The following is a 19,789-nucleotide window of genomic DNA, read 5'->3' on the forward strand; positions in this document are numbered from 1 at the left end:
AGAAGTCTTCCATAACTGCAGTTCCTCTAATGGCCACTTGAGGCTGGCTCCAAAACCAACAGTCCACAGACACTGTGTTATAATGTCCAACTTTACAATGTTAAATAACATATTTACAGCCTGGTCAAAAAGCAGTCTGGACTCTATGGGTAGTTTTACTACGTAACAGTGAGCTGGGTGAACTTTTTAAAAAATAATTAATTCACCTGGATTGTTTAAGTTTGTGGTCATATTCATTGACAGGTATATTGATGCAAGCAGCCAGAGATGATCTGGGTCTGCTGGACCTTATCCACTGCTTTGAGTTATTAAGGTGAATCCCTTTGATCTGCCTCTGCTGCTGAGGCATTTTAGAGTATTTTAATAGGTTATCTGAATAATACTATGGCGTGCTGTGTGAGACAGCTTGCAGCACTGTTTAAATTGTAACAATTAAATGTAACATTCTCAGTCTGAAAGGTAGATAAATGTGAGAGTAAAAGAACATAATATGTTCTGTTTTGGGTTTGTTTTTTTTTCAGCCTTTTGATCAAATATGCTGAGTTCATTTCTGCTACTGAGTATTCTCTTCCTGAAGAACATGCAAACATGCCCTTAATGTCCCCATTGCTCATTTATTGAGACATATCTTTACATGATCAAACTGCATTCCTAAGTAGTGAAATCCATGTGAAGAAATGCCAAGACAGGCAATCAAATGTAATCTGCACTTGTTGAGAAACACCGGTAAAAACAGCGCTCCCATTTGCGAAGTTTGCAGTAAATGTTCTATTATGGTCTTCCACTAATGAACCGCAGCCCAGCAAAAGTGTGAAAAATGGTCATTTCAAACTTCTTGTTGGAACATGTTAAAGCCACCACTCTGGTTTAGTCTGCTTCTTGAAGGAGTATTTCTGTCCAGGGCTGAAAGGGGAAGTGAGATCTGGGATTCTGGCAGGGCCAGAGTTGGTTGGCCAGATTATCCCTCTCATGCAAATGCCCTCCCTCCCCTGTTGGGTCCTAGTCAAGCGTAGGGGGGTTCAGCGCTGGCCACAGCTGCTTCCCGTTTCTGCTAAATCACACAGCAGCCATCTGGACAAGGCTGTCTCAGCGCTCGACGCTGCCGAGCTCCTCTGCCGGCCCCGAATGAGCATCTCCAGACAGACCTGGCCCTCAGAGCCCTGGCCCCTGCCTTCTGCTCCGGTGGCTGATCCTCCCTGTCCCAGCTCTCTGCCGCTCAGAGCACCATCCAGACTCTTCAGGTCCTGGACGCACGGCACATGTCGACATGCTTTTATATGAGTATGTGTGTGTGTGAGTATGTACCCTGCAATATTTCAGTCTCATATTGTCCCTTTGGTGATTTATTATCTAATGTAGCAAAATTAAATTTTAATTGAGTTGGTATTCGCCTTTTTTTCCCTGCAAAACAAGTCTGCAGTGTGGGTGTGTTTGTTTACTCTTCACTCCCTCTTAATTTTCTCACCGTCTGCTTTTTTTGTGTTTGTTTGTTTCTTTGCCCAAATGCCAGTCATTCACTGTTTGTTACCCTTTGACAGCTAGAGCTGCCAGCATGAATGACATGTAAACTTAATTATTTCACAGACTTTGAGGAGCGTGTGAAGAGAGCGAAATGTGGGAACAAATCTGAGGGAAACTTTCCGTTAACTCCCGAGTTAATTTTGCCGAGCCCGACCCCAATTTGTAGATTTTCACATTTCCTTTGGCACACGGATATCCAGGAGGTATGCTTTCTTCTTACTTCTACAGCCATCTTTAAAAGCAGAAAAAAAACAATCTTCCCACACTATTTGCATATATAAAATATCCTTTATTGATATTTTTGCAAGCATTAAGCTCCCTTCAACTGAGGTCAACTTCGTTTTCGTCTCACAGGTCAAACAATTCTTAGCCATCAGGTATAAAACAGAAAAGTCCAGGACAACATTTCCCTCTGATAACACTAAAAATAGCTTCCAGCAGCAGTCATGGATCAGATAACATCATACACATTTAGTACAGCCGAACTGAAAAAGAAAAAATGCAGCTTTGGCTACTCTAAGAGACAAACATCGATCACTGTAATAAATACAAAAAACAGACAGGCATGTAAATGTATAAATAACGTGAAGGTTATTACAAACACGAGCAGGTTAAAACCTTACAGGGGAGCTGTGGGTCTATCTACACTGATTGTTACGTTACTGATTGTATTTATGTTACACTGGGTTTGCCTGCACTGGAAACACCCGCAGAAGGAATTGACATTTTTTTTCTGTTATTCAATACAGAAAGGTGTCAAAGCAAAAAGGATGTAAATCCTATTACTTTAAATCTTGAAAAAAAAGGAGGAAAAATAAGACCTTTGTATATTTACATACACAGGTGATGTGTATTTAAGAAGTACTGTTCTTCATTTCTGTGAGGAATGAAGAACAGTCTTTATTTACTTTGTTTTCTTAAAAAAAACCTAAAAAAACAGAATAGTTCGTATCAGAGATGAAAATCAATGTTTTTAATAGTTGTATATTTATTTGTGTGTCAACAAACATGCATACCTTATAAAAAACACACAGACATTAACAGTGTATTTTACATGATGTATTTATATTAATTTATTGCATGTGCTTGCCTGTGTGTGTGTGTGTGTGTGTGTGTGTGTGTGTGTGTGTCGATGTGTGTGTGTGTGTTCTATCCTGTGAAAGTGTGTGTGTGTGTTCTCTGGTCGACGTGGCTCAGTAGCGATGCTCTCCTCGTGTTATGTGAGAGGAGAACTCGTAACGATCTTGACTCCGGTGACCGCAGAGGTTGCACTCGAAGGGGTCTCTGAAGCCGTGGCAGCCCATGTGAATGGTGTACATGACGTGGTCCAGGAAGAGGACGCGGCAGTGTTCGCACCTGTACGCCCTCACCTGCTCCCCGTCCGCTGTCACTACTTTGAAGCCGTCGGAGGCCATCTCCATGCCGGCCCGGAGGGCGTCGAACTGCCTCTGGTGTTCTTCCTTCACCAGGGGAAGCACGCCGTTCCTAACCCCCTGAGTGATGTGGTTGGTCAGGTAGATGAGGCCGGGGGCTGCTCCGGTCGGGCGATCCTCGTTGTTGCTCTCGGTGTCCGTGGAGTCCTGGCCGCTGTGGCTGGGCGAGCCGTCCTTCTCGCTGGAGGCAGACTTGGAGTTGGAGAGCAGCAGCAGGTTCTCGGCCGCACTGTCTTTGGCTGACAAGCCCGTCCCCGCGTGGGCCTCTGTCGCCGGCTTGTGGAGGGGGTAGATGGAGCTGAGGCCCACATCGGAAGAGGAGGCCGGGGAGGTCTGGACCAGAGGCCGGAGCGACTCGGCGCCTAGGTAGCTGATGGCACTGTTGATGGCCTGGTCGATGACGTGAGGCTGGATCAGCTCGCCCGCTCCTCCGTCATAAGAGAGGTCCGACAGACGTTTGTCACCTGAAGAGAAAGAGAGACAGAAGGGCAGGGTGAGGTTCGTACTACACTGACACACTTTCACCTGCATCCTATCATCTCACCATCTTGACACTGAGCCTCTGGCTGAATCTTAAAATGAGTCACTTCAGTCTACCTCTTGATCTTCTATTTTTCTCCCTCTTTTTATGTTGTTTCTTTTTTTGTGTGGAGATAAATCGCTTAAATGTAACAGGTCTATGCAGAATCAATGTAAATAATTCAATGTAGTCTTTTCCAGTGACGATTAAGCAAATAAAAGGTGCAGTCTGTGATCAGGCTGCACTGCATAGAACCAGGCTTGCAGAGAAAAATGCAACCCCAATGAACACAAACAGTCACAGTTACACTTTTTTTTCTTTCAGCAAAAAGCAGCGAAATTGTATTGACACAAAAGAAGCAGATTTCAGCCCTTACCCACAAACTTCTGTGGCATAGTGCTCTTACGTTTAGCTACATTATTAGCTAGTCTGTCTAGCACCAAGGCTCTGTCAGATCCCGTCTGGCTCAAGTCTTCCCTCTGCTCATTCTGGTTGCTTTCTTCCTTTACTACTGGAAAGCAAGACAGAAAAGTAGATTTTAGCGTCAAAGTAACTGGAGTTTGTCCTGCTGGCACAAGCCTGATGGTGGTTTTCTCACAGAGCACAGAGCGGACTATTCTGACACACGTGAAGCACTTGGTTTACAAATATAACATTTGCTCATAATGATCTGTTTCCAGGTTTTAGTGTAGAGCTGTACAGAACACTAAGTATGACGTGTCTGAACTTATATAGACAAAGAAACTGACTTAATTAGCTCGGATACCTACACGAGCCTATATTTAAATGGAAATGTAGCCTGTCTTGTTTTTTAGCAACAAAGACAGTGACTGTGATAGGCTGCTGTTCTGTGCACAGTTTCCTGCGTCCCGTGCTCAGGATAAAGTAGGTCATTAGATCTGGGTGAAAGTTAAAGCGCACGCCTCGTGAGGCACCAACCTGTGTAGATGGTGTTTTGCAGTCCCATACACTGGAGGTAGTTGTGACACCTCTCTTTGTGCTCTTCTAGAGAGCTGCGCTGCTTATAGCTCCGCCCACAGTAAGCACACTTGTGGGGTTTTCCAACTGCAAAAAAAAAAAAAAAAAATTACATCAGTGAAAGCAGAGCAGTGCAATATTTTATTTAAAGTCTGATATTAAAACTTTTTTAAAAAAATAATTAACACTAAAGTGAGTTAAATGGCCATTTGGTTGCTTCTTCTTGAAAGAACACAGGAAGGAATTGATGTTACGAATGCATTTTGATCAGATTAAGTACAAGATAAGGGCTGATTAGGGATCTGGCACAACCAGTAGTAAAAGGGGAAGAAAAGAGCACCACCTACAAAAATACAAATGACAAAAAAAACCCAAAACAATTTCTGGGAGGCCCTGTGCAAGAGCTCACAAGTAGAAGTTTATGTCTTAGGATGCAATAAGCTCTGCTGCTGCAGATAGTGCTGAGCTCATGTCCTCTGTATTTATGGGTAACTCAGGTAACAACTTAGTGTAGAGCAAACACAGTGCAAACTGAAACCTTATGATGGAGAGCAACATTTTTTATCTTTCACTAAGAAAATATATGCAGACAAATACTGATGATTTTGCAATATTTTTAAATACAGAGAAAAAAAAGCATAAACCTAAATTGAAAAGTGCTGAAGATTAAATCCAAAATATGAAAAATTCTGGGCAAAGGGAGGATTTTTCTGCCCATACCTGGACAGACAAACAAAACAAACTCAATCCTGGTTTCGTGAATGCTCATAAAAACAGCTGAAACAGCTTTTTATTTTTGCATGGTAAAAATAAGTGGCTAGCGTTTTGTTTGTTTTTTTATGGAAAATAATTAGCCTTTTTTTTTAACATAAATTTATATTTAAATACATTCCTTTTGTATATTAGGAGTGACATTACTATGATAATAGTATTCTATGTCTTTAATATTATAAGTGCAGTTGTCTCCAGTTTGAAAGCTCTCCAGGCTGAATTTATATGATTAAAATTCAGCTCAATAACCAACATATATCAGATGCTTTAATCTTTCTAACTTATTTTTTTGTAGGTGCTGTTACATTTACGTTGTAAAATGACACAATCGCGATTGTTATCCCTTCATTTTTCTGACAAACTCTTCAGAAGGAGAATTCTGTTTACACCCAAATTACACTAACACGTACTTCTGCAAAGCATTTGAAAAAAAAAAGTGACACCATATCTACACCCTGTCAACTTCCCTTTACATAGTCCCAGCTCACGCTGCATGTGCTGCAGAAGTTGTTGTGCCTTTTGTAAAAATCATCCAACATAAAAGTGCACAAGTTTTCAGCGGGGGTGACCTTTGCATGCTCACCCGAGTGTGTGCGTAGATGGCCGGTGAGGGCGTCCCTCCTGCGACAGGCGTAGCTGCACAGGTGACACTTGAAGGGCTTCTCCCCTGAGTGGAGCTTGATGTGACGCAGCAGGTTGCCCTTCTGGGTGAAGGAGGCGCCGCACTGGGTGCACTGGAATGGACGTTCTCCTGAGGACGAGAACAGACAGAGCAGACAGACGTTACTGCAAAGATGTAAACACAAGGAAAGAAAGGGCGGACGGGGGGGGGGACAGAATAACTTGTATGTTTTATTGGCTTCTAATTTTAGGATTTTATGGATCGGATCAGACAGTTTGTTTCATTTTTAAGCTTTTCCTTGAGTGCATTAATCTGACTGTGTTTGTTCCTTCCCTCCACTGACAGCGATAAAAGTCTTCGTCTTTTCTGTGCGGATGGAAAAGCTGCAGGGACGCGGGAGGTCGCCGCACTACAAGCCGGATGATGCGGCGTCTCCGGGGCGGAGAACGATCCAGCAGCCTGTGGGGAGGGTTTCACAGCAGAGTGACACTCCATCTCTCCATGCTCCCCCTGCCCCACCGACTTCTGGCGCTCTGATCGAACAAGAGCCTTTCAGACTCAGCCTGCCAGCTCCGTAATGCACCATTGCCTAGGTCAATTTGATCTGAAAATCTCATTTTTTCCTCTTCTTCGTCTCTAAAATAAGAGCGGCACATCACAATGCAAATTCAGCCTCATTTGAATAAAGCGAAGGAAACACTTTGTGTTGAGAGCCAGTCTTCCTGATCAGCGCTTCTGGAATAAACCAATATCCATCCTCTCCGAGTGTTGTGGCATTCTGTGAGAACGTTTTAATATGGCTTTCTTTTTTTTTCAAAGGCCCCCCCACCCACGTAAAATAAGAGTCACCAGTGAAGCAGCAAAAATATATAAAAAAGGAAATTCATTAAAAATGCATTTCAGGAGCAAAGACTCACCACAGAATATTTTCTATTTAAATAGGAGGCACTTCATTATATCTTTTATTGTACTTTCTTTTGCATTTACATTAGTCTACTGTTCCTTTCTTCCATTTTGAGTTTCATTAGTTTCTAAAGCCTGACAGTTAAGTGCCTTTTTCACAAATGTTCCCCACCACTGGTTTGGCTCCATTACAATAGAATATCAATTTTGAATTCTGAAAAACTTTTAATAGCCAGATAATTGTCACTTTGCAGAGATCCCATTTAATTGCTGCATATATCCTGTTTCTCAACTGAGGGTATGTTTTCTTTGGACCAAGTTTGTCTCCGCTACTTTATCACACAATAACCTGATCAGTTGCTTGTCACGTGGCAATTCAGAGACTGTTAGATAAACAATCACGAATGCTAATGCTAACCTTGAAGTCTGTTTCATGCACGATATTAGGCTCTGCACGCACACAGCCAGATGCAAGCATGCTACAAGTGAGTGTGAGGAACACTGCAAAAGAAGTTAATCTCAGAGAGTGTGTATTCAAAGACACAGAGCTACAGTATGTGCATGGTGACATTGCTTGTGTTCCTGAAAAGAATTTATGTTTGGCTAAACAGGCGGAGGAGCCACAGCGCACACCTCTCTACCCCTAAATCCATCTCCTTTATACTAACAGTGAACATGGGTGCAAAGCAAGGGCAAGAAGTGTTGCAGACGGCGTGGCTTACCAGTGTGGCTTCGCTTGTGCACCATCAACACATTGGGGCCAATGCAAACTATCCCACAGATATCGCACTTGAGCTTCCCGTTGGGCAGCCGGATACCGCCGGCCGAGGAGAAGGCCTTGGCTTCGGGGCTCGGCTGTGAGCCGTTCACCTTGGCCCCGGAGGCATCGATCACGCGCAAGTCTTCCGCGCACTCCTCCTCCTCCACACCGTTCATGTCACAGGCCAGCCCATTCTCCTCATCACTGCGAGCCTCAACTTTAATGTTACAGGCTGGAAAAGAGGGCAAGGGGGGGCCACGGTTTAGAATACGAGCATTTTTGTTTCTTGCATGATGTTAAATACTAAAGATGGGCAATTTATCAGTGTGATATTGATACTGTGGCATGAGAAGTTAGAGAGCTGTTTATCCTAACACTGTGTTTTAATATTCCTACTTTCAGAAATCTTTTTTTCATTCAATTCAATTCAATTCAATTTTATTCAATTCAATTTTATTTATATAGCGCCAAATCACAACAGAAGTCGCCTCAAGTTTTTTGTTTTTTGCTTTTTGTATGAAGAACCATGATGCTGAACTCATACTGTGATTTCCAGCTATTAAACTGAACTTTACTGATTTTTTAATTTGTGACAAAATATACCTGGCTTTATTTGAATTTATTTTTATTGTTTTCAGTGGAGCTCTGCACATTCTCTGTTTACTCCTGTTGGAATAACCACCATAAGCTGTAACACAGAAACTGCAACTGCCCTAACTAGGGCACCAACAGCTTTGTAATGGCAACTTCCTTTAGTGCACGTTTTCTTGTGAAGAGGGATGCTGCATCAGCCCTTCAGAAACTTTCCCTCCTATTTCAGACATTTTTTTCTGAATTTACAATTAAAAGGCAAAGCTCTTCGTAAGGGCACACAGGTGGACATCGTGTCTACTCTTTGAGGATGTCAGTGAGGAGATGAAGAAACATGCCGATCATCTCACACCATCACACTTTGGTGAAGCAAATAACAGCAAGATAAACAGGAAACAGAGACACAGGAAGCAGTGCGAAACTAGGGACACGCGCGGTATCTATCATAGCAACCGAGCGAACAACACAGATATACAGCCATGTGGCCTCTTCACACTCGTATTCATTTGCAAAGGTCTTCGTGTCATTTTGTACATTTCTAGCTTTTTAAAGTGCAGAAAGAAAATTATACCCGAGCGATCAGCGCCTGCTCTTATCTGTAGAAAAGCTTTAAAAAAAAAACAATACACACTGTAGCGTGTATTCGATGTCCAGTGTTCCAAGGAAAATAGAAGTGCCCTGTGTGATTAACTCTCAGCCGCTTCATTTTCCCACCAAAGGACTTAAGAAATATTTAAGAGAACTGACAGATCATGTAAGTCCCGCAGCTACCAACCTGTGGTTTGCATGTCACAGTGACAGCCTGATTTCCCCATGCCTCTACCTCTGTTTGTACAACTGAAGAGGAAGAAGTGGAAATCATGAAATATAGGAATCCATGGAAAAGGGGAAGCTTCACAAAGAGGGCCTGTCTAACTGAAATACCAAGAATTATGGAGAAGTGACAGAAAGGGAAGCATGGGAAAGGAATTGTAAAACAGCCTGTAACTGAAACAGTTTTTTTTTTTTTTTCTAAGGCAGGAGTGTTGTTTTCACCGAGAGTCACTGAGGGGGCATAAATCCCCTAATGTACATTTTCCACAGAGGGAAGAGTGAAACATGAGAACTGAGTAGGATCACGAGATGTTGGTGATCATCCCTTTTCTCATAATCTGACAGTCCATACCCACACTTTTGAAAAAAAATGTGTTTTATTTATTTATTTATTTTCACATGGGAAATAATCTCATCTGTTAAACTGCTGCGTTTATTGGACAGACTTGTATTTTGCTGGGGAGATAAGATAAAAGACACACCAACCATGCCAAGAAAGGAAAGAAACAGTTTTGCCGTCTATAAGAAACAAAAGTGTGGTTAGAATGCTAAATTGGCCATCATTTATGTTACATAACCAAGTAGGAATTAGGGGCTACACAGCATTCAAAATGTCCTTACAATGCACCACAGATGAGCATGGCATGTAAGTGGGGATTGCTCTGTTATTGTGTTTAGTTTCAGTTACGAGCTCTCTGTTTTTACAGACGTTTACGACTTGTTTTAACGACTATTTACAGACATTAAAGAAAAACTATAAAATCTGTTTCACCCTCAATTTGATCAGTGACTTAAATTAGCTTCAGTCAAATATGTCAACCATTTATCTGTTACTTGTTGCTATTTTTCTGAGTTTCACGAATCAGCTGTTTCACATTATATCGGTTAAAATAACAATTGTCCTTGTTTAAGTAGCTAGGTGTTTAGCCATTAGCCTGCTCAAACTTGCTCTATTAGAACCACTTATTTGTGGGTTTTTATCAAAATTATATTGGACATTTCTCTATTGTTTTTATCCATCAAACTGTTAACCATTATATTTAGCATTAGCTTTAAGATCTCCTTCTGGTTACTTTTAACTATAATCATTTGTCCCTTAAATTTAGCTAGCACTTTTGATCATTTATCTGTTACTTTTGGATAACACTACATAGTTCTATAATTTATCTATTACATTTAGGTTACTAATTGAACAATTAACCACTACCACATATTTGGGTTTATCTGTTGGTTCTGACATTCGTAATAATGATTCTGTTACTTTTTAAGCTAACCTTTCTGTGACAGCTAACTGTGTAGCACTTCCAATTCATGTACACTCTCAGCAAGTCATGTTTAGGTTATTCAATGTGATACAATTAATTAAATTAAAAAATTCAGTAAGATAAAATAAAAATAATCTACTTCTGCTACTGGAAAAATGTGTCTACATTCATGAATGCAAATGCAGAAATCCAGCAGTTCCCCTGGTAAAGTTACCTCGTCACTGATTTATGGAATGTTGTTGCTAACTGTCTTTACAGATACAAACAGAAATCACAAGATGTGTAGCCAGAGTCATCTTTTTTTGAAGATTTTACGTTACATTTATTGCAAAGTGTACGTCTATGAGGTTCTCACTTTAACCACTGAGGTTTTTTTTCTCATTGAAACAAAACATTTACATGACTATGTGTTAGTGTAGCTTAGCTGTAGGGATTTTTTTGAGTACAAGTTATGAATTTGCATTTGCATATCACAGAACTCGAAAGCAAAACTCCATAAGTGGCTATACCACTTCAATCCTGCTAATTTAATTTATGGTTTTAGCCGCAAAACCTTCAACTGCCACAGCGTAATGGATAATTAAATCTTAATCTTAATCTTTAAATGTCGATGGACTTTGTAAAATGTACATAAATTACGTGCACATTAGCTTTTGAAAGAATTCTCTAACCCCCCAAAAATACAGAACTGATCCAAGAATAACGCCTTTTAACAGTGAGGCAGGTGTACAATTTCAGGAAATGGTTGAAACAAAGCGGGTGGAAAAAAATGTGTTTATCTATTATCATCTAATACACCAGTGAAGCTTTGAGATTATCAACCAGCTGGAGCAGAAGGGAACCATGAACGCTGGGCTGACACCCACTTCTCATGGATATGGGGAAGTTGTGACTAAATTGGGAATAGGAAGAAAGCTTTTGCTTTACATCGTGTTTGTCATGAACATCACACATCCTGATTTACTCATTTTGGGAAGCAAGTGTCAGATCACAGTAGACAAACAAAACAGGTCTCAATAAAATGGTTATAACCTGATACGGATCTAATCCTCACACTACAGATAAAGAAACAGCACGTCCTGGAGCAGTGACTGGAAAAATAATTAACAAGTAAAATGCTAGAGCTTTAGAAAGGCATAAAAAGAAGAAATAAACTAGTTGCATTGACAAGGATGCATAGCGGGTAGGAAGCAACACAGCACTGTGCTCTGCAGCGTGGAAACACAAGGAGCCACTGGAGGTTCCTGTTACTGAGTTGTGCTGCTCTCACTGCCTGAAAATAACCCTGTGTGCAAAGTAGTGGAACCACAAGTGTTAAACCACGCCAGCAACACACTGAACACAACTTGCAGGAACACCAAAAACAGCCTGCTTTTTGCCCTCACACAGTTTTTTTTTTTTTTTTTTTTTTTTTTTTTTTTTTTAAACTCGCCTCCATGCTTTCGGGAACTAGACTGCTCAGTCTCCTTCTCAGTCTCATGTCTCTGACATAGCCGAGGACCTATCTGAATCACTGAAAATGAAAGCGAAATCATTTCACTGGGATGTTGTGAAGGTCATCTTACAGTCTTGTGACTTTAACCGAGCCTCTGTCTCTGGGCTTATGTTCGGTGTAAGAGACACAAGGCGGTAAAAACGTTTCTTTCACGAAATGGTTAAATACGCGTCACATATTAACCTCCCTCGTGCGTGTAGTCATACATGTGTAGCTTCTACCACAGCGAATGTGCGCCAACAATGACGTTCCCAGGCTATAAAGACTCACTTGCAACAGGAAATAACCTGGGTTTCGAGGTTTTAAGCTTTCGATACTTTGAGGTCCCATGTCCCACATATAGTCCCCCCTCTTTTTTCACTAAAGAGAACTGAGCAGCACATGATCCTAGGCGATAATTATAACTCATTTGGGCTCTTATCACTGAGGCAGTGATGCATAGATGTACCAGATACTTGCACTTCCCTTCTTTCTTTCTGTCCCTTATATATAGACACACACTCGTGTGAAGGGATTGAAAAGAAACTCGCACGCAGAACATAAAGTCATACACCCAGCTGCACCTTCTTTCCCTTCTTTACAGGCTGCCAATGAAAGTCAAACATTTAGATAATCCTCTCGCCGACTATTTCCCATTTTTTTCGGTTGACTAAGACATGCATGTGTGATGTAAAACGTGGTTCCACACACATCCTCCGTTACTCGGCTGAACACGTGTTGATTGTTTAGACTCACAGATTCCTGCCTGTGTCGGGTTCAGCACCTGACAGCTCAAAAGTAGGAAAGAGAGAGCCTTTGTGAGTAAGCAGGTGTGCGACCTATGTGGTGTGGTGATGCGCTCTCCGAGCTTGGCCCCGTTCCTGAACTCTTTATCTCCAGGAGTGTTGAAACTGCCTGATGGCAAGTTCTTCTTAGGAAACTCTTACACATCCTATTTCAGTTTCCTCTCACATCTTATTTTTGACTGTGCGCTGCTAATCTTTGCCGTTATCTGGATGTAAGTGGAAAAACACTGATAAGATGGTCAATTTTGAGCCATTCCATTTTTTTCTTCTTTTTTTTTTTTTTGCATTCTATCTCCTACATGTGATATTTAAAGATTTCAAGTGATTCATTCAATAGATGAAAGTAGCTAATTTTTTTGACATTAAAAAGGCACAATACACACAAAACAACTATACTGTTTGTCCTATGAAAGGTGAATGCTATGTCTGGTTATCTTGCTGTCATATAAAACCGATCAGCCTTTAATGACCAGTAAACATTTCCTGTTTCACAAACCGCCCATGTTAGGAGACTTGAGATAAACATATGTCACTGATGTGAGTCCCCCTTGCATTCTCCATCCTGATTTTCACCATGAGATTCCCTGGCTTGCTGTTTGCAAACTCAAATCAAGGCCACATTAGCTATTCCTTAAGATTCAGCTTATTAATGACGTGCCATGGATCAAAGGGATTTTTTTTTTTTTTACCTTTCCTGCCAATGACCTAAATGTGTCTCTTTGCAGCTTTAAATTAATTTTTCCAAGGGATTTGGAACAGCAAATATCTCCCACTGGATGTTCATTTGATTAATTTTATGCTTTTTTTTTAACATATATGTCACACTTTTGATCCTCACATTACTTTCACTTAAGCGCTCTACTCTGATTTGGATGCTTTGGGAATGATACGTCTGACTACTGCTGGGAAGGCCACTGCAGTCGTTTAGGCTTGTTTTTGATTGCCGCTTCATGGGATATATTCAATACATCAACGTAATTTTGCTATCACACACTGATTTTTTTACTTTCATTTTAATTCACAGAAGCAGCGGTGACGGTCAGGCTGCGCTTGAGTTACCTTTGTCCCCTCGGTTGTTCTGCTGCTGGGTGGAGCCGGCTGACAGGTCTTCAGGGACAGCCATGGGCTCTTCTGCCTCCTCGGACGCTTCATTGGCAGGGGGACTGTCCCTGTCTGGGGGGAGAGACACACACCAGCAAACACCCATCACTCACCACGGCACCCCTGCGACATGACTCATTCAGGGGTAGCAAAATTACCTCTCCATCCTGTAAGAGCCTGTTTGTGGGCCTATTGTATCTACTTTGTGCATTCTACGGCTCAATCATGCAGTAGGCGAGCTTTTACCTGGCATCTGGGCTATTTCCTGGGCCTCCTCTGTCTCCATGCGGTGCAAGTACTCTAATGGGAGAAAGATAGAGATGTAGGTGCGTGTAAGTTTAATCAAGTGCAGGCGCAGGAAACAACGTTATAAAAAGCTAGAGTGGAGTAAAAGGGTGTACTTCTCGGCGTGACTCCATAACCTCGCTGAGATCGCTCTTGTCACAGCCGCAGATACACCACTCTCCCTCACATTACATTACAAAGAATTACAGACATTTTCATTACAAGTCTGACAGAAAGACGGAGCACGGAGAGCAGCTCGGGCCCCGACTGATGGGAGCCCTGCCGGTAGCGCAGGGTTGCCGGGAATAGGCTTTCAGACCACATTTGTTATTTATTGTTAATTTCCTGCCACATAATCATCCCAAAATGCAAACTGACTGCCGCAAAATTAAGCAGAAAATTAACTGGCCCCAGGTCACCGGGGATGCGGGTGTTTGCCGTGCCCAGCTGATCGGCGTTCGTGTTCTCTCTAATTTACTGAGCATGCATCGCTGAGCCCGCGGCCTGAGTGCAGACACACGCAAGCCACAATCAGAAACAAAGAGAGGGAGGGAAAAGAGAGAGAAGAAGGAGATGAGAGAAAGGCTGCGAGATGTGCATGGAGAGAAGTAGATGGCTGTGAAAGGGCAAAAAGTCAGAGGAAGGTGCAGAAAAAGAAAAGAGACAGAAAAGCAGGCAGAAGGACAGAGAACTTCTCTTTATTTATTTATTTTTACACTCCCCCCCCCCTTTTTTTTTTTTTAGCAAGAAGAGGCAATCGAGTCCAGAAGCGCTCCTCCGGCCAGGGCTGCATATCTGAGGAGTCACCAATGCTCGTGGCCCCATTAATAATGGATGGCCCTCAAGCCTGCAGCAGATGGGCCCGACAGCCTCAGCCCCAGCTCCGCCACTTCAAGAAGCCCTCGGTGGGGCCGCTGCCCAGTCCAAGCAGCCACACAGGGAGAAGTGAAGCTCCCGAAAATAGCGAAACAAACCCAGGGGAGAAGGGGAACCTAGCCCTTCCTGTTTTACTGACAGATGGCTCCACACATTTGGAACAAATAGTGGGAAGCAACGGGGCCGCTCTGTCGCAACGCACAAGATTCTGCGGAGTCAAGTCAGGAGCTCAAAGGCCTGCAAGACGCCCAGGATGCAAGTGCGAGAGGAGGGAGAAAGGGTGGCGAGGGGGGGGGGGCAGGGCATAGGTCACTGGTGCAGATGATTTGTTCAGCATAACACGGGGGTGTTGCGTGTTACTGCGCCGAGCGACGACTCGGCAGCGCCGTTCCTCAGCATCTGGAGTTTGCAGGTCGGGGGCAGAGGGAGGTGTATTCTCATGTGCCCTTTTTTTCTGGGCAGATGGTGAGAGGGGAAACACGGATGTGTTGGCGGGGGGGCTTTGACAGAAGTTTACAAAAAAGAGAGAGAGTTCCTACATTCAGCCACAACCCACTTGCGTAGGCATGTGGAAAGTAAAGTGCATGTAGAATATTCAGGAAATAATTTTTTTTCATTCAGAGCTCTCAGTAGTATTACACTCATGGCGCTTTTTTCCTTCTGTTTACCGACAGCTCTGTTTTTACTTTAAGTGCTTCTACTTTAACATACTTCTGGCATTTGGTGATCGTCAAGTTAAGACTCAGACTGAAAGTAGAACTTTTTGATAAAAGCCGGAGCACGACTAAAACATTTCCATCTAACTATCCAGACTTATTAATGGTTCTCCTTCTCAAATCAGAGTGAAATTATTGTGTGTGTGTGTGTGTGTGTGTGTGTGTGTGTGTGTGTGTGTGCGCGTTGGCGTACGAGTGTCAAAGTGTATGAGTGTACGAACTGGGGGCAGGTGGAATCTTTCAGGCGGTGAAATAGGAGTCACAGAAAAGACTTCTAACACAGAGCGCAAAGGGGGGACTGGAACAGTTTTGGTCGGAGTACGTCAACTGAGGAGAGGCAGGAAGAGGCTTGTGGGTTGACAGAATTTTCGGTCCTCCTCCTGTGTGTTTGTACGTGCGTGTGCGTGTGTGTGTGTGTGTGTGTGTTTGGTGGATGGTTGTGGCGGTGTGTCGCTGGGGGTGGGGGTAGTGAGGTGCAAAGCTACACCAGGGAGCAGGGTGGAGATGAGAAACACACGAAACCGTTAACAGATACTGAGGACCACACCAGCCAAGTCTGGATACCCTGGAGAAAGCTGACACAGTGGCGTGTGTGTGTTTAGATTAATGCACAGTTAAAACAAACTGAAAATATGAAGTTTTTTTTTAAGAGAGACACTTCTTGAGAGTTTCACTTCGAACTTTCTACTGATTAAACGTCAAAAATATGACTGAAGGCCCAGTATTTTTTAAACAAGTTTATACTTATATTTTTTGGCTGCAATTAAATATTTTAAATAAATTAAACTATATCTGCAGATAAACAGCAGTGCTGTGACACGGCTATGTGAATGCAGCTTCATCACACTTCACCTCACATCAGGAGCCCCACTTTGAGTGATTTCTACTCATACGCTCCACTCAGACTTTCCACTTTTAACTGAACAGTCTGAGTGACAATTATCGAAAAACATCTCAAATAATAACGATCCGTCCTGTGAGTTTTGCAATAAGTAACACCGCCGTGGGCGCCTTCTTATCAATCACGAAGAAAAGAGATGATCCCACACTGCCAAGCAACGTGGTGCGCGGACACCTCTGTTCGTGTGTGCATGCAGAGATGCTCATCAGTAATTCATGAAATGTATGGGTGGAAGTGGGCAGACAGTGTTAGCAGATGTGTTCTGGGAGTCTATCATTGGAGGAGGGTGGTGGTGGTGGTGGCGGTGATGGGAGAGCAAAGGTGCGCTGAAGAAGAAGTTTCCTTCATTTGCATCTGACACACTTCACTACTCTGCTATTCAGACAGTACAATCATTTTAATAACTGTCTGTCTTCCTCTAACCCCCTCCACCCCCCTCCCCCTTTCACACCCCCCTCCTACTTCTGTTTCTACTGACAAGAAAGATGATGTATCTGCAGACAGATTTGCAGCACTTTCAGTACTTCTCTTTCCAACTGAGCAATGAAAAAAAGCCCTATGTGCGCAGGTACTGAGCTCCGTTTACAAGTTCAGAAATCAAAATGACTTTTCTGCTATTTTATTTGACTTTTCGTTTAGTTTATTTATTACATTTATTGTTAAAGTAGATAACTGCTTTACATTTGCGGAGAAATATATTTTTTCTGCTTGACAGTAAACTTGAAATGTGTTAATAAAAAAAAATAGGACACATTAGAGAAAGATGCTTTCCAAGTTTAAAAAAAATTAAGTAATGCCAATTTATTTTACGTCCCACAAACGCCACTTTTAAACACGCAGTTAATTATAGTTAATAAATAATAATTTAGAGAAGGGTTAAATATATATATTTGAGGAAACTCAGCTTTCTTGGACTTCTGTTTTTTATCGCGTTTAAAAAGAAGAAAAAAAACCCGATCATTTCCCCCATCACTTCGGCGGTGAATCTTTCAGTTTTCAGCCTGGGCGTTGATGAGCAACTTTTTCACCTTTGAGCGTCAGCAGCGTGAAAAGTTTCATCAGTCCTGCCTGTTTTCTTCCCTTCACACAGACGCCTTACCGGCTAACCGAGACTGCGGTTCGATTCTGAACAGGCCGACACAAAGATTAACGGAACGAGAAATGCTCAGAGCGACTGATTTATGTGTAAACTCGAGCCGCTTGGGAGAGCGCGTTTAGTCGGTGCGTACTGATTTCCTGTTTAAGCAAAAACATGTTCGCATTAGTTTAGGCCCCGGTCAATTTTGCGCTTTCAACAAATTAAAGAAAATTATTTCCTGAAAAAAAAAAGTTCCTTTTAAATATCTTAATAAACTTGAGGCACTTTTAAAACAGGGCCCTAAAGTTTACAGAGTGCGCACATCTGTTGCAACAGGTGCCGTAGCCGAAGAGGGAAAAACAGTTAAACGAGTTAAAATGATAACGAGCCCCGAGCCGATCTGTATGAATTCTTAAAGAAAATGTGATTCGGGTTTATATAGAAGTCGAATTAATTGGAAAATAATTTATCCATATTTCCCGAAAGAGAGAGAGAAAAAAAGACGCAAGGAAAATGGGGAAGATTTCCCTCTACTTCCCTTAAATTACTGCTCGTAGCTTACAGACACAGACAACACTTTAAAAACAATATATTTCCCTCGATATATTACTGAAATACAGTCTTGTTATTTAATACGTTATAAACTCTGTGGCAGAAGAAAACTACGCGCATCAAACGGGATCTTGATGCTGAGGCGCACCTGCACCGAAACTATAAGGAGAGTCTTTTCCAGTCAGGCGCAAATGTCTCCTAAACCATTTCACTGCCATCGAAATCACTTTAGAGGTCTTGACCTAGCCTTTGAGGTGAGAGCCGAGCTGAAATGTGCGGTTGAAGTCACTTTACCTGCTATTCCTTGAGTTTGCAGTATGAAGTTCTTCCAACTCTCCCCGGCTCCATGTGCAGAAGGTCGCAGCGCCGCGGCGGCCCCATGGAGCTGCGCCCTGAGTCCCTCCCCTCTCCACTGCACTTCCTCGTTCCAGCCCAACATGACTATGTCTCTCAGCTCGGCTGAGGCATTTTGCTTGCTTTTATCCACAGTCTGCAGTGGGGAGTCGAGCCACCGAACCCCTGGCACTTGCTTTGTGCCGTGCCAATAAAAGCTGACACCCAGTAGACCATTACTGGCAGCCATGCATGAGATGGGATGAGGCGAGCGAGGAGAGTGGACCATTCATTGTTTATTTATTTCATTCACACCGAAGAAGCTGATTGGGGTTGGGGGAGGTGGGGGGGTAGTGTGGGCTGGAGGGTGGGGGGGTTACTCCTCACTTGCATATTGGACAGCTCCCCTTCTGTCACCTGTTCTGGCACTCTGAAGCAGTCCATGAAATTAACACAAGTGTTTCCCATATAATGAGCTTTTCTTCTTCTTCTTCTATTTAATGTTTCATCCAGTTTGCTTCCCCCATCCCCCCACCCCCACCTCTCTGTGCTACCTCCAGCGTCATAGCATCCTGTCCTGTACCTTAACACAGCACGAATGCAGCGTACACAATCAGGATTACGTCTGAGCCTGAGCAAACAGTTGCATCTCTTAACATTAGCCTCCTTTATTACTTCCTGTTTTAAAATGCGTGTACAGTAAGTGCATCCTCTCTCAGTCCTGCAGCAGATCATCATTCAGATATGCATTAATTTACTGAAATGTGGTTTTCCCTCTGGTTTCATGAGCAGGAATCTACAAACCAACACTGGGCCACCGGCTCCAAGTGTATCAGATGTGTTAGTTTCAGATGCTGCCACTGCTACCAGCATTCACATTAAAGTCAATCATCTAAGTTCCAACGCGGTGACAGCTCACATGCTCTCAGTCGAGCTATCACATCTGCTTACAGTACAACGATAACACACGCAACTGCTGCCCGGTGACAGCCGCAAACACTATTATACAACACTGTACTTCTAAGATGTTTTCTGGCCTACAGTTTGTTTTATAATGCTAACCTGTGTGGCAGCTTCTAAACCAGTGCTATAGGTGATTCTTGAGCGGACTGCTCACATATGGAGTCTGAATTTGTTCAAACAAATATACATTTTGGACTGAAAATGAAGAAAATTCCAAATAAAACAGGAATTACACACCACCGTCGACTTTAAAACTCACTTTGAGATACGTCCCGTTCAGTTCAGTTTGAACCCCTGCTTGATCAGCTGTGTTTACATGTATAAATGAACCTAGCTCATTAAGTTGGAAGAGTTTATACTTCATTTTACAGAATACGTGGTAGTTTATACCCAATTATTTTCACCATCTCCTTGTGGCTGTTTTTTCCCAGTGTCCCACAAGCCCCAAAGAGGGCTCTTATCTCAGGAGAGGCCGTGTGGCTGGATTGCTGAGTCACCTTTCGCGGGAGGCTGCCCTTATCTCCTAA

General features: G+C 42.7%; 1 protein-coding gene across 5 annotated transcripts; it reads right to left on the reverse strand.

Annotated features, from left to right (window-relative positions):
- Nucleotides 1-1,787: 1,787 nt before the first annotated feature.
- ikzf1 (IKAROS family zinc finger 1 (Ikaros)) lies at nucleotides 1,788-18,577 on the reverse strand. Of its 5 annotated transcripts, none has more exons than XM_031737930.2 (8): nucleotides 18,261-18,577; nucleotides 13,805-13,858; nucleotides 13,517-13,630; nucleotides 7,471-7,740; nucleotides 5,807-5,974; nucleotides 4,414-4,539; nucleotides 3,851-3,982; nucleotides 1,788-3,418 (listed from the first exon to the last, which is right to left on the reverse strand). In XM_031737930.2, the coding sequence occupies exons 1-8, from the start codon at nucleotides 18,547-18,549 to the stop codon at nucleotides 2,715-2,717; spliced, it is 1,857 nt and encodes a 618-aa protein (XP_031593790.1). In that variant the 5' UTR covers nucleotides 18,550-18,577; the 3' UTR covers nucleotides 1,788-2,714. The 5 variants fall into 5 exon arrangements, with proteins under 5 accessions (XP_031593790.1, XP_031593789.1, XP_031593794.1 ...); XM_031737929.2 differs by having other exon boundaries at nucleotides 3,851-3,985; XM_031737934.2 differs by lacking the exon at nucleotides 7,471-7,740.
- Between the last annotated feature and the right edge of the window lie 1,212 nt (nucleotides 18,578-19,789).

Source organism: Oreochromis aureus, linkage group 13 (assembly GCF_013358895.1).
Source record: "Oreochromis aureus strain Israel breed Guangdong linkage group 13, ZZ_aureus, whole genome shotgun sequence".
Taxonomy (NCBI): domain Eukaryota; kingdom Metazoa; phylum Chordata; class Actinopteri; order Cichliformes; family Cichlidae; genus Oreochromis; species Oreochromis aureus.